Source organism: Panthera onca, chromosome D2 (assembly GCF_046562875.1).
Source record: "Panthera onca isolate mPanOnc1 chromosome D2, mPanOnc1 haplotype 2, whole genome shotgun sequence".
NCBI classification, from domain to species: Eukaryota; Metazoa; Chordata; class Mammalia; order Carnivora; family Felidae; genus Panthera; species Panthera onca.
Window position 1 is genome coordinate 71876628 of NC_138349.1, and position 16516 is coordinate 71893143.

Below are 16516 nucleotides of genomic sequence, written 5' to 3' on the forward strand. Positions count from 1 at the left end.
ACCCTGGGCTGCCTGTAGAGAAGGGGAACCAAACTGTCCCGGTCGCTGCTCTGATAGGTCACCTCTAGGTCTTCAGATATTTCCTGGTGCTTTGTCAGGCTTGGGATCCTCTACACCTTTAAAAAAAAATCATTCTCTGGGGGCCTGGGTGGCCCAGCTGGTTGGGCGTCTGACTTTGGCTCAGGTTCACGTTTCACGAATTCGAGCCCCACATCAGGCTTTGTGCTGACAGCTCTCCCAAAAACAAACATTAAAAAAGTTTTTTTTAAAAACCTCACTCTTAAAAACTGCCAAAGTAGGTATTCTGCCAAGTACTGCCTTTCAAAATAAACTTGGAAAACAGAATGCTGATTCTACTCTTGCTTCAACTCAGGGCTTTTGTGGAGCTCCTCACTTGGCAATGGCTTTGGAGTCCACCTTGGAGCCACATAAAAACGTCAGCCATTTTTACCCCTTTGTTTTGACCAAAACGTTACCGTGTAATAAGATTTTTTGTCATAAAGAGAAACAATGCCAAAAGTGATTACTGTCATTGAAGACTTTTTGTTTTTAATGGGTCACAAGCTTTGAGAAGTTCCAGACGCTTTCAGTAAGTGCAATATAATTTAAAAAATATGTTTAGCCATCCACGGTGATTATTCTGGAGAGGACATTAGCTTACATGTAGGTGTGGTTAAAATCCTCTGCTGTGTTACCTGTCACAGTCACATATACCACAAAAGCTGTGTTCTATTTACATAACTTCTTACAGAGATTTCACGCACGGGGTAGGCTAGAAATCAAAACTGCTTTTCCCACAAAAACAACTGACAAATTATCACACGTGGTTCTTTCATGACAAAGTAACAGGACACCATTTTTAGAAAATTAAAAAAGGCAACTTAAAGCTAATTACCAGCATTTACAAATCAGTAAATCATGAAGTTTATAAAAAATCATTACATGCAGAGGTACAAAACACCAGTCAGAGCCAATCTAGCATAAATCTCGCTGGCCAGGATTAAACGTCCTTTTCAACAGGCTGGCTATAATTATACTCACAGTGCGATTGGCCCTTCCCACCGTACGCTTATCACCATAAAATACACACACCTCACCGGTACAAATTTTATTATTTCTACTTGACGTTTTCCCCTAAAATAGAAAAGCAGTCTCTAAAATATGAAATAAATTAAGAATAATCTAGAAGTCTCATAGGGGTCCAGTTCCAGTAGAGTTCCTCTATGTCACGAAGTACTTCACTTAGCCACTCGGGAGGAATTTATTTTCTTGATGTCAACCTGGCTCAGAATCAGTGTCCCATTTTTGAATTTTCCAACCTGTCCAATCCGTCCACTTGACAAAATACTGGGAGCTGTTTTCTTCTTTTTGGCTCTCCTGCAGTTAAAAATTAGAGAAGGGTACTAAAGTTAAGCTTACGAGGAAGGGCTATCACACCGCCAGCCAGGTGGCCTGGGCCCCGCCCCTACAAACTCCGGGTGTCCCCCTGTGCGTCCCCCCCACTGCCCCGCCCCAACAACTGCGGGCCTTCACGTGGCCCCAGAAACATGCTGCCTCCTTCCTGCCTCAGGGCCTTTGCATTGGTTTCTTCTATGTGGAATGTTCTCTACAGATCTTTCCAGGCTGCCCCCTCCTCTTCACTCAGTTCTCAACTAAGGATGTCACCCCGCTAGAATGACATCCCGGCCCATCCCCGGTGATTTTCTCCTCCGATGCTTTAGTGCCACCTCTTCATAGAACCTGCCGGGGCCTGACATCCCCTCGCTAACCTGTTCGTATGTTTTGGTGTGTTTCCCTCACTACAGTGTAAGCTCCTCAAAGACAGAGAAACTGCCAGTGTGACGATGCCTATATTCCCGACACCCAAGACACCCATATGCCTGGCACGCAGGGGACCCTGAACGGACAGACATGTATGGTCAGAACCAATGACCGCTTGACGGCATGTGCAAGCTCACTAGGAGTCCAAGGAAAAGGCCAAGACAAAAGAAGTCGATTTTGAACCAGTAATTCAAGGAGGGAGAAAAGGCATTTTTGAACAAAAGCTAAGAAACGAAAGTAGAGCAACAAAATCAATGTCCCGTTACACAGACCGTGGCACCCTACCTACGTGGTAGGTCAAGGAACTGGCAGTACAGACCCAGGCCGTGCTGTCTTATCAGCAGGCTCTTGGGGGGGGGGGGGGGGAACACAAGTCTTTTGTTGGAAACGTCAATCTCAGCTTCTCCACCAGTCACTTGAGGTGTCTGGTCTTTGGAAATGGGAGACCGGAGAAAATTCCCAGTTTTGTTCTGAGGTAGCTATTCGATCTTGGGCAATGTCCTACACCCGGTCTTCCCCTCACGGGACTTACTGAGAATCCACGAGGGACTGTGAAGCACTCTAACGGGCTAGAAACACCGCGTAAACTCCAGGTGCTATTTTCACAACTGATCCAGTATGCTTATCCAGATCATTCCACCCCAGTAGCTGATGATGTGTCACTCACCTGTCTTCCTGCCCTTTCCTCTTCTTTTTCTTTAAAATATCTGTGTCCTGGGCCTGATTTCAGAATTTAAGATAATATATGTGTCAATAACGGATAATGGAGATTCAAAAAAAGGATGAGGTTTGTGGTCAAAAGCCAGTAAGCTATCATTTAATATTTTTTTTCAAGTAGGTGTATGAACACAAACTTAGTTTCTTCCTAAAACTCTTTCAGAGTGTGAAAGGTCATTCCAGAAAAGACTGACAGTAGAAACATCGAATCTTCCGTTTTAGATGAAAGGGAGCGAGTGTAACCTCTGTTCCTCTGAGGTTTTTCATGGGTCCTCGTGTTCTACACAATGTAAAATGCAATACAGGAGAAAGAGCAAGGCAGCTTATGTTATCCGAGTAGGAGTTTGCTATTTCAGAGCAAACCTCTCATGTAAATATGCCAGGTTACCTGGCTGGTATTACGGAGTAAGGCGGACCTGAACAAGTGGAGAAAATGATCCTCTAACTCCAGATGTTACTGTTGTCTACACTGCTTTCCAAGCAGCCGGTCCAGCATTCCACTGTGGCCAAATGCAGCCACCTTTCTGTTCTAGCTTAGGAACGAAAAGGCTATTACTCCTACCATTCTCTTTTCTTCTTCTTTTGCTGCCTTTTTTTCTTTGATTTGCTCCTGCAAGACCTTGTAATTCACATAACTATTTTTGGGAGGCTGAAATGAAAGGAAAAAAAAAAAAAAAAAAGATATCATTTTTTTTATTTTGCAAAGACCTCCCAGTGACCCATGCCCTGACTTGCCCCGGGCTCTTCCCCCCGCTTTTGTATCCTGTCTGATGCTGGAAGACGGAAGCAGCCCCCCACCTGAGCACCCAGCATTATGGCACGTTCCCGTTCCAGGACTCTTTCCTTTCCTTTTCCGTAACCCGTGATCCCGAACCGGTGCACTTCCAAGCGAGCCTGTGGGCACAAAGCAGAATCAGACCCAGGTGCGTTCCAAAGCCTCCAGACAGGAGACGCATCCCGGGGAGTAACACACGTCAGACACAACGTGCTGTCGCGAGAACTCTGCGGAGGGTGGTTTGCACAGCCTGGTGGAGGTCTCCGTTCTCCCACGTTTAATTTTGGACAGGTGAAGCAAAGACTTCTCTCCACACCAACTGGCAACAGAATTCGGATTAAACGCAGAGATGCTCTCTGAGTTTCCACTTGAAGGTACCCCTCCAAACACACTCACGAGGAGAAACCATTCCTCATGGAGGTTTCAAATGCAGATCTGGGTTTGCTCATTTGTTTAAAGACACCGCAGAGGAAGAGGAAAAAGTCACCAGTGCCCACGCTTAGCAGCTCAATCCCTTCCTCCTCTCTTCTTTTTCATGCATTTTTAAAAACCGAGTTTTGACTACAAAATACACACGCCTGGCTTTTCATACTTACCACTGCATTATTGGCATTGTGGTCACAAGCCCTCGGGTTTTAACTGACAGCCTAATAATCACCAAGAGAAGGTAGTGTGATTTGCTTAGCCATTTACTCAACCACTGGACATGGAAGCATATTCTTGTGTGTGTGTGTGTGTGTGTGTGTGTGTGTGTTATAAAGCTGAACAGATTAACAATTTCAAAACACATACCTTCTCTAAGTTAAATTCTTGTCTATCCACATCGTTCCGAAGGATATTAGTTTTGGTCTGAAAAGAAAGAGAATTCTTATTAAGATCATCTGTTACTGTATCATTAGAGTATTTGTCACCAACAGAGTAGTCATGTTTTTTTGTTTTTCAGCTTATTTATTTTGAGAGAGAGTGCACATATGCGTGTGCATGAGCGGGGGAAAGGCAGAGAGAGAGGGAGAGAGAGAATCCCAAGCAGGCTCCGATGCAGGGCCTGAACCCTCGAACCAGTAGATCATGATGTGAGCAGAGATCAACAGCCAGACGCTGAACCTACTGAGCCACCCAGGCGCCCCCAGGGTAGCCATGTTTTAAAAAGCCCAGAAACTGGCCCAGATGTCTACATACCGAACAATAACACAAGCATGTTGCACAAAAGCCTAATTACCAGTTAATGGAAGAAAAAAAACCTTTTGAGGTCTCAAAGCTTAAGAAAGGATGAGAAATTTCTTTTAAATTTTTTTTAACATTTATTCTTGAGAGTGAGTGAGACAGAGCACGAGAGAGGGAGAAGCAGAGAGAGAGGGAGACACAGAATCCAAAGCAGGCTCAAGGCTCTGAGCTGTCAACACAGCCCGATGTAGGGCTCGAACTCACAAATCATGAGGCCATGACCTGACCCGAGGTCAGATGCTTAACCAACTGAGCCAACCAGGTACCCCAGGATGAGAAATTTTTTTTAAATACAAAAATAAAAAAAAAATGATGAGAGACTAATGTCTGTCTCTCATAAACCACATGTACAAGATTCTGTTTGGTGCGGGGTTTAAAAAAGGCTGGGTGTTTGAGGGATTCTGGAGGGTAATATTATATTTGAATAATTCTTTCTCTTCTTTCTTCTTCCCATCCAGCCATTAGAATGATGGCTAACAAAACTCTCTTGACTTGAGTATTTCTTTCAGGAACATCAGATTTCTGGAATGGCTTATACTTCCCAACAGAAAATGATGATACTGCAAAAGCCTGCAAAGCATGTGACTCTTTACATCGATGTATCTACTAGCTACGGTTACTGACCCACAGAATTGACCAGAAGCTTGAGATTTGAAGGAAATACACTGTCACATCTGGTTAACAAGAGCGGTCGCTACTCAACTCCAGCCACCAGATCTGGACCAACGGGAAGCAGGCTCTAAAAAAGAAAAGGCACCCTTCTCCCTCACAGGACAGTGGTGAAGAGGGATGGATGGCCGGCTGCTCTGCTCCCAGGATGGGACCTCCCGCTGCTCCTGCTCAGCAGGTGGGGGTGGGGGAAGGGTCAGTGCTGGGTTGGCTCAGTGCCCTACCCCATACCATGCTGGGAAGTGCCAGAAACACTGCAATCTACAGGTCTCCTGGACTCTCCTTCTGCAAAGGGGAGCTGTATTTCAGCTCAGCCTGTCCCCCCCACCCCTGCTGTTTGGGCTGTGTGGGTCAGTCAGTGACTGTTTCCACAGGGGACAGCCTCTGTCTCCACGAGGCCATGTACTGACCTCACAGAGAGGTTCTTACGATGAAAGTGGATGAAGCGTGCAATGGTAGACGTTAGCGAGGTCCAGTGAACAGGAAGACGTGGCCAATGCTGCGAAGTCACAAGCCTCCTGGGGGGCACCACAACACTGCTCGCCCGCTGTCACGCCGCACACGGACTCTTGCGGGCCCACGTGCTGACGGTGACAGACAGAACAGGGCACCACCAAGGATGCTCTAAGCACGCGGCCTCGTTCTGTGCTCTCAGTCCCAATAAATGCACCTTCCGCGTTAGTGTATCAAGATTCCTGACTTTTACTACACTTACGATTTTCTTCGATCGTGTATTGCACAGACTCAAATGCCTTAATTAAGGCCATGGGCACGTGGAGGACGCCAGGCACCTCCATTCATTTATCCCAGAAACTCTTACTTCCTGTTCCATGACTGGAAAAAGTCTACGTCTACCTTGAAGGTAAAAACTCTTCTCCACTGGTACGCGCGTCTAATCTACTCAATATGATGAACACTAATACCACTTTTGGAAAACAAATGGCTTATGTCTTAACGACTTCAGGATCATCCAGATCCTCAAATACAAATTATATGTTAAAAAGAAACCGTAGGGGTGCCCTGGTGGCTCGGTCAGTTGAGTGTCCGACTCCTGTCTCGGGTCATGATCCCAGGGTTGTGGGATCAAGCCCCACGTCGGGCTCTGCGCTGATCATGGAGCCGGCTTGGGATTCTGCCTTCCTCTGTCCCTCCCCGCACCCCACCTCCGTCGCGCTGCCCCTCTAACCCACGTGTGCTCGAAGATAAAATTTAGAAAGAAAAAAGGAAACCTGTATGCTGGTCACAGATCTCCAAAATCCCATGAAACATTTACCTCCATTTCTAAGTATTGAAGTAGTTCTTTTCTCTTTCTTCTTCTGTCCCAACAATCCAATCAAGTAATGGCTGAACTCTTTCAAGTTGAAAATTTCTTTCAGGAATATCAGATTTCCAGCAATACTGGAGAGGTCACAGACGCCCCTGACTGACTGTTACTAGAAGGTCAGCAAGAGGAAGGAAGCACTGTAATAAAATTCCTAGCCACCTGTGCTACAGTCACCGCAGGGCTGAAACCCCTGGGTCTGGGGGAGAAATTGGTCCCCAAAGGACAGGGGCATGGCTTCTGATGTCCCTGCTTCCCCCAACGCCAGCCCACAGATTACCCAGTCCTTGCATGCAGGCGTCTGTTCATCTTGGCCTTGGGGACACCTGGGCCGAGGGGCTGTGGAGACCTGAGTGGCAGGCCTGGCCTCACACAGATCATCTTGCTGTTCCCAAGCCCTGTATCAACATGTCACTAGAAACTCCTCAGCTTTGTAGCCGTCGATGTATTTGAGAAAAGGTCTGGATTCTAGATCCCTGTTTATTTATCTTTTCATTTTTATTAAAAAAAAATTTTTTTTAATGTTTATTTTTGAGAGAGAAAGAGCACGAGCTGGGGACGGGCACAGAGAGAGAGGGAGACCAAGAATCCAAAGCGGGCTCCGCATCGACAGCACAGAGCCTGATACGGGGCTTGAACCCACGAACCGTGAGATCATGACCCGAGCAGAAGTCGGACACTTAATTGACTGAGTCATCCAGGCGCCCCTCTAGATCCTTGTTTACAATAAAAATAAACATTTGGAAAATAATTCTTAGCTAATTATTTTGTGATGCTGAATCCATAGGCATGACCCCCCCCCCCCCACCATTACCTAACTTTTATTCACAGCTTTAAAGCCACTTCAGTACATTATTCATAACGTATCGCCCGGTAGAGAAACAATCGGTGGTCTTCCCTGTTTTCTTGCCCCTTGGACCCACTGCAGTAGGAGGCACAGCACCTGCAGACAATACCGGGTCCTCTCCTGCTTCTAGGCTTTGCTGCCTACCTGAAGCTAGACGGGGCCACGTGACCTTCTGTGGCCAAAGAAGTGTGAGCAGAAAGGAAGTGTGCCCCTTGCACATGGAGCCTCTCTCTACCAGTCGTCTGTTGACTCCCCTTCTTCCCCAAAGCAACTAAGAACCTTCCAGATGGTGGAGCCCCTATTATCCCCGGCCCCTAGCTGAGGACGGTGTAGGGCAGAGCAGTCTGTCCTTAGGAGATATAAAAATAATTAATTTTTGCCTTCGAACCACTAAGATGGACAGACTATGTTATTAAACCACAGCCTAATCTAACTTGACCGGCAAAGCCTTACTGTCCCACACACGGGAAAGAGAAATGTCTGCAGATTTTGAGAACTTGCGTGTTAGGCTATGAAGAAAGAAAGCTGTGGAAAGAAGCAACCGTTTGGGAGAAACGCACGGGGACGATGGATAAAGGCCCGCAGCCCCCTAGGCTCAGTGAACTCATCCATGGGTTGACTTGCTGACCACGAGTACTTTCTCCTGCACTGGTTAGATTCTTTTATTCTATCAGCTACACTGTCCAACCTTTGTCCAATTAGAGAGTAGCTGGGGAAATAAACAGCCTCGTTTTAAAAAGCAAGCAGTTCTGGGGCACCTGGAGGGCTTAGTCAGTTAAGCGTCCAACTCTCCGTCTCGGCTCAGGTCTTGATCTCATGGTCCTGAGTTCAAGCCCTGCACTGGGCTCCGTGCTGGGCATGGAGCCTCCTTAAAAATATAAATAAAAAATATAAATACAAAGTATGTATCTACATAACTGTATTTATAAAAATATAATAACATATATGTAATTTAAATGCAAGCAGTTCCAAGAGCATCAGGAAAGGTACTCTGATCTTCTTAAGGAGAAGTTTCTTCAACTACATTACTCTTACACCTATCTGACACTGGACCTCGCAAAGAACCGGGGTGTGGAACAAAGTAAGAACCTGGGGAAATAACTTGGGGACAGGTCTCTCTATCTAGTGAAGATGCAGGGAAGCGGTGCACTTGTGTTACTCAAAGGACAAAGAGCCTAACCTGACCTGTATTCTCTCTTTCTGGCGTAGTGGTGAGGCACACAGCTCTCACACAGCCAGAAACCCCGGGATCCGAACCTGAGCTCTGGTATTTACTTCACATCCATAATCCTTTGTGTGGAATCCTTACAAAATTAAGGAGTTTTCACATTTTAGAAAGGTAATACCGTGACTATACTGAACATCATACGTCATTTCCAGTGTGGGCCGAGACAGCAACCCATAAACCATTAAGCACGTTCACATTTCTGCAGCAGTATCTATGAATATTCATGCCAAATGCAACAAACAGAAGTAATTCCTAAGCCTCATCTGAGTTCAGTTCAGGTTTTGCTGCCAAATAAATCTATCTGCATCAAACTTCGAAACAAAACATTAACTGTGACTTCCAAAGCTCTGGGGTTCTGGGATTGCAGGTATGGGGCGGCTGACTGTTTAAACGCAGGCATGCACCCTCACCTCTCTAGGCATCAATTTCCTCTGTAACATGAAGACAGGGCGCATGAATTGTGAGGATTCCACGAGATAACGAATTAGGGAACAGAAATCATCACTCGTGGAACGCAGTACGCACCAGCGCATCTTGGTTATTAGGAGTGATTGGCTACCTGCTCAGGAACAGTCCACATGCACCTGGGTCCAGGCCCCAGGAGCCAAGAGCCCCTTCTGATCTAGAGTCCACCGTCCTATTATTTCTATTGTCTTTCTTACCCCTTCTTTTCTACGGAGGCCACAAAGGAGGCTAAGGTTCAGGGCAGGGGCCGACGTTAAGGGTGGAAAAAACACTGGTGAGACATCCCTGTGAGCCAAACAACACTTGCATCATTTCCAGCCACACCCGATGCTTTCATTTCTCAAGACCCTTCCTCGTAGGCAGCCTTGCACCCGTTCACGGTGCTCATTCCTCATATTCCGTCAGGCCACCCATCCTGACCCAGCACCACTGCGGTAAACTCCTGATTCAGCTCCTGCAGGCCTCTGCTACCGCTTCCCTGTAATCTAGTTACCACACAGAGGCCTGAGTGATGTTTAAAAGGTTAAGTCGGGGCACCTCATGCCCTTAAAACTCTCTGCTGGCTTTCCACATACTTTAAACTGAACTCCAAAGGTCTTACCATTGCTTACGAGACCCGGCAGGGCCTGGCCTTGGCCTGTTCCTCCACCGCAGCTCATACCATTCTCCTCTCCGTCCTCCTCCACTAGGCTTCCAGCTTCCAGAACACATTAGGCCTTCTCACGCACCCGGACGCTGGCAATGCTGTGTACTCTCCACCCGCGTTAGTCTCCCGGCTCCTTTCTCTGACAAACCTCAGCAGAGCTTTGTCACCTTCTCCTGAGACTTCCACCGACTCTACCGAAAGGAGGTTCTGCCTGCTACTCCCAAGACCCTATTTCTTTTCCTTCAGAAGGTTTATAACTTTTTAATTATATTATTAATTTACCTGGAGTTTGGTTGACCCCACCAGTAGAGAGTATACTCCATGAGGGCAGAGGACTCTCTCTCATTCACCATTGGATCTTCTGGGTCTGACAAACAGCTGGCACCCAAATTATTTGTGGAATAAGTAAGTACACAGGTGATCTTTTACCTACTATTTCCTGATAGACTACTTCTATAGTCACTCCATTGTAAAAAGGATATGATTAGGAAGTTCATCTGTAGGTTAGACACCTGGGATGGGTAAAATGTTACATAAATGGTGGCCAAGTTCCCAGATGAACCCATTAAAAGGGGTGATGTCAGCGGGGAGGGTTTCCCCCCACAGCCAACAAGCAACCCTCCCACACCAGCTATAATCCAACTCTATCTGGAGACAGCACCACACTGCACAGACTAAGGGCTCAGTCCTACAAGACTGTCCCTCGCTTCATATGCTGCAAGCCCAGGTTGTTACCTGTACTTAGGACTGGCTACCCACAGGTTACAAGTCCCCACGACTCCTTCCTTGGGTTGGATGAATTTGCTAGAGCAGCTCACAGAACTCAGGAAACCTGTCTAACTGACTAGATTGCTGATTTATTACAGAAGGATACAAGTCAGGAACAGCCAGATGGGGGAGACGCACAGGGTACAGCAGGTGGGACAGGACAAGGCACTCCCATGTCCTCTCTGAGCGTGTCACTCGCTAAGCACCTACAAGTGTTCACCAACCCACAAGCTTTCCAAACCCTTTTGCGTTTATAGAGGCTTCACTACCTAAGTATGATGGACTAAATCGCTGGCCATTGGCAATAACTTCAACCTCCAGCCCTTTACCTCTCCTCAGAGGTCAGAGAGACAGGATTGAAAGTTCCAAACCTCTTGTCACGGGGTGGGTTCACCTGGCAGTCTGTCCCATCTTTACAGCCTTTCCAACTCACTCATTACAAAAGATACCTTTACTGCTCTTATCAACTAGGAAAGTCCAAGGGTTATAAGGGTTTTGTGCCTGAAACAGGGGACAAAGAAAACATAAATAGATATATATAGATACAGATACAGATACAGATATAGATATAGATATAGATATAGATATATACATACACACACACACACACCAAGTATATGTATATATATTTTTTCTTATTATAAATCACCATACCACACCATGAAAAACTGTTTCAATACACAGTGCAGTTTAATCACAGTATTAATGGCACAAGCCTAAGTTCTAGGGAAAGACGGTCACTTCCTGGGTTCAGGCAGGGCCAGCAGGGTTATCTAACTGGTTAGTACCTCTCAAATATTCTCCAAAGACGACCAGCTGACTCCATGCAGGCTATCATTATTATACTTCTTTGCTGATTCCATGTCTGTTTGAACTGTCCTACAATGACCTGTAAGCTTTCAGAGAGCAGGGGCCACAACTATCTTTTACTATGTTGTACAAACTCTTAGCATCGCATCACATATCCCAATTACTCCCAGCTGACTGACTATTCCTTACCTGGCATTCCCTAGATCCAGGATATGCCATTAATAAGCAGTGTTGTATTCGTTTGTATTTATTTACATGTTGCAATGCCAACAGGCTGAAGTCTTTTTACAGGCATATGTGTTTTTCTTGTGTTCATATCCCGTCTCCTTAGCCAGACACATTCACATTTTCAAAAGAATCAATTTTAGGGGCTCTTGGGTGGCTCGGTTGGTTAAGCGTCTGACTTCAGCTCAGGTCATGATCTCGCGGTTCTTGAGTTTGAGCCCCGCATCGCTCAGAGCCAGGAGCTTGTTCAGATTTTGTGTCTCCCTCTCTCTCTCTGCCCCTCCCCCACTTGCACGCTCACACGCTCTCTCTCTCTCTCAAAATTAAACATAAAAAAAATTCTAAGGATCAATTTTAAAAAGGAGGAAAGGGCAGAACGGCCAAGGGCAACTGAGAAGTTTCATTAGGGTCAGGAAGTCCAAAATGTCCAATGAGCTGAGGTTCCTGAGAAAAGCCAACTACAATGAAAAAGGGATCAATCAGAATTGGAAGAAAAAGAATCTAACAGCCTGCTGCAGATGATCTATTATTAAGAGACAGAGAAATGCATTAATTCAATGCTAACCTTTTTGTCCTTTCTACTAGAAAACTTTCCATTCTAGAGAGAACACAAGCAGGTGTAGGAGGAAACAAAAGACCGAGGACCTGAGGAAATGAGGGGGGAGGGTACTCAGATGCTTTGCTAAACTCCCCAAATGCAGAATTATATATAATGCAAAGCACTGTTTCCCAACCTTTCTCACTGCACGGCACACACAGAAAATACTAACATTTGTATGGCACACTAGGGGACACTATGATAATATTGATCTCTTGTGAGTTTCCCTGGCTGATCAGCTTGGGAGTTCCTGCTGGCTGAAGGACCAAGGGAATCCGTTTCCTAGTCCACCTCTAACAGTGCCCAGTGCCCCAGCATTTGGAGTATGAGTTGGGAACTGACCGGGAATCCTAAAATAAAGGTAGATTATTACAAGAAGCACTATTAATCTTTGAGGAAGAGATCCTGATGAGGATCACTTCACTTGACATGAAGTGCTACCTGAATTCTAGGAAAGATTATACAGATGGTTTTTAAATCGTAAAAAAGATGTGGTAAGCACTGGACACCGACCAGCACATGCATACACATATTCACTGAGAACCATGCAAGCCTGACTGTCTTTGCAGTGGGTTGAGTTGTGGTCTCCAAAGAGACATGTTCTAAACCCCCAGAATCAATGAATGGATCTTATTGGGGGAAAAGGGTCTTTGTAGTGTAATTAAGGATCTCATGACAAGACCCATTCTAGATTTCGGGTGGGCCCTAAATCCAATGGCAGCTGTCCTTTGAAGAGACAGGCAGAGGGAGATTTAAGACTCAGACATATAGAGAAGAAGGCCATGTGTAGACACAGGCAGAGGTTAGGGTGACGCAGCCACAGGCCAACGAACACTTAGAGCCACCAGAAGCTGAAAGAAGCGAGGAAGGATTCTCTTTCAGAGCGGAAGGTGCCTAGCCAGCCAACACCTTGATTCTGGCCTTCTGGTCTCCAGAACTGTGAGAGAATGAATTTCTGCACAGCAGCCCTAGAAACTAATACAATCCCCTTTTCCGTTTACGACAGACAGAAGTTTATAGGACATGAAGAATGCAACAGAAATAGAGTCCCTGGAGTTTTGCAATGAATTTGACCAAACCATAATGATATCCTTGTGGGCAAAGCTGGATAAGCAACCATACCTCTCTCCTGGACTGAATTTTGAGTGAGACTTCCAAACTCAGTCTGAGATTACCGCTCAGTGAAATCAAACTGCTTTCCGTGAGAAGGGGAGTTCCTTGAGAGGGAGCAGTTTCGTCTATTTTGTTCAATGCTGGAACCCAGTGCCTACAACAGCAGCCAGAAATAGTGGCTGAATGACTCCGTTTTCTCAAAGCACCATTAAGCAGAAGCCCCAGGCGCATGAAAGAGTCAACTCGGCAGGCTTGCGTTGGAATATTGTCTGATAAGAGTGTTTTTACATCCCCGAGCCCCTGAGTCAAGGCACATCAAGGCTGCCCGGATAGTTTACACTAGCCGTGGGATTTATGGTGAACACGTCCTTTTTCCTAGGGGTCTAAGAGCTTCAATAACTAAGGTCAGTCTGGATGTCTACACAACCGACCCCCATTAAAAACCCTGGACACCCAGGCTGGAGTGAACTTCCCTGGTCGGCAACACTTCCGACCTGCTGTCACGAATCACTGTGGGTGGAAAATAAACGCATCCCACGCAACTCCACTGGGTAGGGACCTCTGGACACCTGCACCTGGTTTCCTTCAGACTTGGCCACATGCACCTTTTCCCTTCGCTAGTTTTCCTCTGTATCCTTTTGCTGTAATAATTTGTGACCGTGATGATGACTATAGCCAAGTCCTGAGTCCTGTGAATGCTTTTAGCCAATCCGCAAGCCTGAGGGTTGTTCTGGGGACCTCTGACACGGTCTGTAAAAGTACTCATCTAGGTGCGCCTGGCTGGCTCAGTCGGAAAAGCATGCGACTCTTGATCTCGAGGTCAGGAGTTCGAGCTCCATGGAGGGGAGGGGAGGGTAGAGATTACTTAAATAAATAAAAAATTTTAACAAAGAAACAAAAAGATACTTCTCTACAACTGCAATATCAGGGTTTCCAACACATACATTGAAACTAACCAACTCAGGGGCGCCTGGGTGGCTCAGTCGGTTAAGCGGCCGACTTCGGCTCGGGTCATGATCTCGCGGTCCGTGAGTTCGAGCCCCGCGTCGGGCTCTGTGCTGACAGCTCGGAGCCTGGAGCCTGTTTCAGATTCTGTGTCTCCCTCTCTGTGACCCTCCCCCTTTCATGCTTTGTCTCTCTCTGTCTCAAAAATAAATAAACGTTAAAAAAAAAAAAATTTTTTTTTTAAATAAATAAAAATAAAAAAAGAAAAGAAACTAACCAACTCATTACCTGTGTGTTCTCATCTTGATCCGGCTTCCCTTTCCTTTTTTTATTTCTGCTGTGAAATTCTATCACTTGTACTCGCTCCCTGCTGTTCCTCAGTGTTGAGGGAGATGCCGTAGCACTAGGGGCGTCTGGTCCTGAAGGAGAGCTGGTGGGGGTCACAGCAGGAACACCCTGCAGCTCTTCCCTGAGTTCCTTGAAGAAGCTGGAGGCTCTCTTCCTTTGGCCTCTCACGGGAGAACCAGGTACAGGAGCTGGGTCTGCTGCCAAGGTCACTGGAGTCCCTACATCTCTCCTCTTGTTTTCTCCCTTCTTTCTGATCCTTTTCTCTTCTGCCTCATCTTCTGTCTCCCCTGTTTGTTCAAACACAGAGTGGAAAGATAAATATTTTTGGTTCTATTGAATGAGATGAAGGCAATTGTACATACGCCACAGCTATCAACACCCAGAAATACAAAGAAAAAAAAACAAAACGATTTCTTTTCCTTCAGATAGGGATGTATTTGCACAATTCATAGAATTCCAAAATGCGGGGCGCCTGGGTGGTTCAGTTGGTTAGGCGTCTGCCTTTGGTGCAGGTCATGATCTCGCAGTTCGTGGTGAGTGTGGGCCCCACATCCAGAGCCTGCTTCAGACCCCCTGCCTCTCTCTCTCTCTCTCTCTCTCTGTCTCAAAAATAAATAAACATTAAAAAAGAAAAGAAAAGAATCCAAAATGCAACATCTTTTCCTAGGTAACTGACTGTATCCATGCCTTTGACCCTTGCAGCATAATAAGTTCTCACCTTGTTCCGTAATAAAAGTGACATCAAGGCAATAATCCCAGGAACTGGTAATCCCAATTGGCTCACGTTTTATGCTGAAAATGTCTGCCACTGCAGCTGGTGTTTTGTTTAATTTGGTTTTTTAACACTTTCTAGGGGTATACGTAAGTATCACAGTTTTCCTATCGTCCAGAGTACAAGTCCATACAAATACAGGGACTGTACATACGAGAGAGTCTGAGGATTGGAACCCAGGCTCTGCAAATTACTAGCTAGGTGAGCTTTGGGAAGCATTTTAACCTCTAGTGCTGGTTTCTCCATTTGTAATAATGGGACTAAGGACAGGATCAAGTTCACTGGGTTGTGAAAATCAAATGAGTAAATACATGAAAAATATGGAGTGCGTGGGAAATTCTCTATACTTTTAGCTATTGTGTTTACTGTTTAAAGAAACTGATCATTTTGAGCAATGGCTCCAAACTAAAATAGCTTTTGAAACATCACCTTACAAATTTAAGAAATGCTTGCTCCTTAAGGGCGTTAACGCCTAACAATCATCTCTGTTGCATGAACAAGGGATGTCACCTTCCCTGGAGAAAGTTCTTCAGTGTGTGGAAGTGTCTTCCTACTAAAGTGCCTGGTCTCTGAAGTCCGTAGGGGAGGAACACACTGAAGGATGGGGCACCAACGTCACAAGGTGGTACCAGGGCACCAGGATCACCGAGTTTGGGGGAGAATGTGGGGTGGGCAGTGGGCTTCCCAGAGGGCCGAGAAACGTGAAAGGGTGGGCTATTCCGAGAACCCTTTAAGCCTGACAGCCTTGGTGCTCATGACGAGTAACTAAGTGGTGCCCACACTCAGGGGCGACGTGGGAGGCTGTATTCGTAAAGAGTAACAACAGACGCTGAAAGTGGGGGCGGGGGGGGGGGAGAAAGGGGGAACTCGGACGCAGGTGTGTGCTGAACCCATCCTGGGAACCAGGTCGGCCAAGGGAGGGGTGCTCCACGTGCAAGAACCTTTGGCCTTGAACGCCGAAGGCGACCCAGTTCGGAAGGCACAGCAGACACCTCGGCTGCAAGTCCACTCTCCACGTGGGCTCCGAGGGCCCTCACTCACCGAAGTCGTAGAGGTTCCGGAGCAGGGCGTCCAGAAGTGTCTGAGAACCCGGAAGCGCTGGGGCCTCCGATCCCCGATCCTGGTCCATCGCGGGGTCTGCCACCGCGGTGCGGCCCAGAGCCCGCCCGAACGCCCACACTTCCGAGTTCTGACGCGCTGAGCGCGCGCGCGTGCGTCGCGGGT

At 46.5% G+C, this 16516-nt stretch overlaps 1 protein-coding gene across 1 annotated transcript; it reads right to left on the reverse strand.

Moving 5' to 3' along the window:
- Positions 1-523: 523 nt before the first annotated feature.
- FSAF1 (40S small subunit processome assembly factor 1) lies at positions 524-16494 on the reverse strand. Its single transcript, XM_060642814.3, has 7 exons — positions 16334-16494; positions 14461-14807; positions 4106-4162; positions 3337-3432; positions 3101-3187; positions 2489-2541; positions 524-1377 (listed from the first exon to the last, which is right to left on the reverse strand). The coding sequence occupies exons 1-7, from the start codon at positions 16419-16421 to the stop codon at positions 1239-1241; spliced, it is 867 nt and encodes a 288-aa protein (XP_060498797.3). The 5' UTR covers positions 16422-16494; the 3' UTR covers positions 524-1238.
- Between the last annotated feature and the right edge of the window lie 22 nt (positions 16495-16516).

Excerpts from the sequence above, each read along its gene's own strand:
- FSAF1 (XM_060642814.3), bottom strand. The coding sequence starts at position 16,421 with ATGGACCAGGATCGGGGATCGGAGGCCCCAGCGCTTCCGGGTTCTCAG. Across the intron at positions 3,188-3,336 it reads CCATAATGCTGGGTGCTCAG|CCTCCCAAAAATAGTTATGT; the intron begins GTGGGGGGCTGC and ends CTTTCATTTCAG. Across the intron at positions 2,542-3,100 it reads AAGAAGAAGAAAAGAGAATG|GCCCAGGACACAGATATTTT; the intron begins GTAGGAGTAATA and ends TTCTGAAATCAG.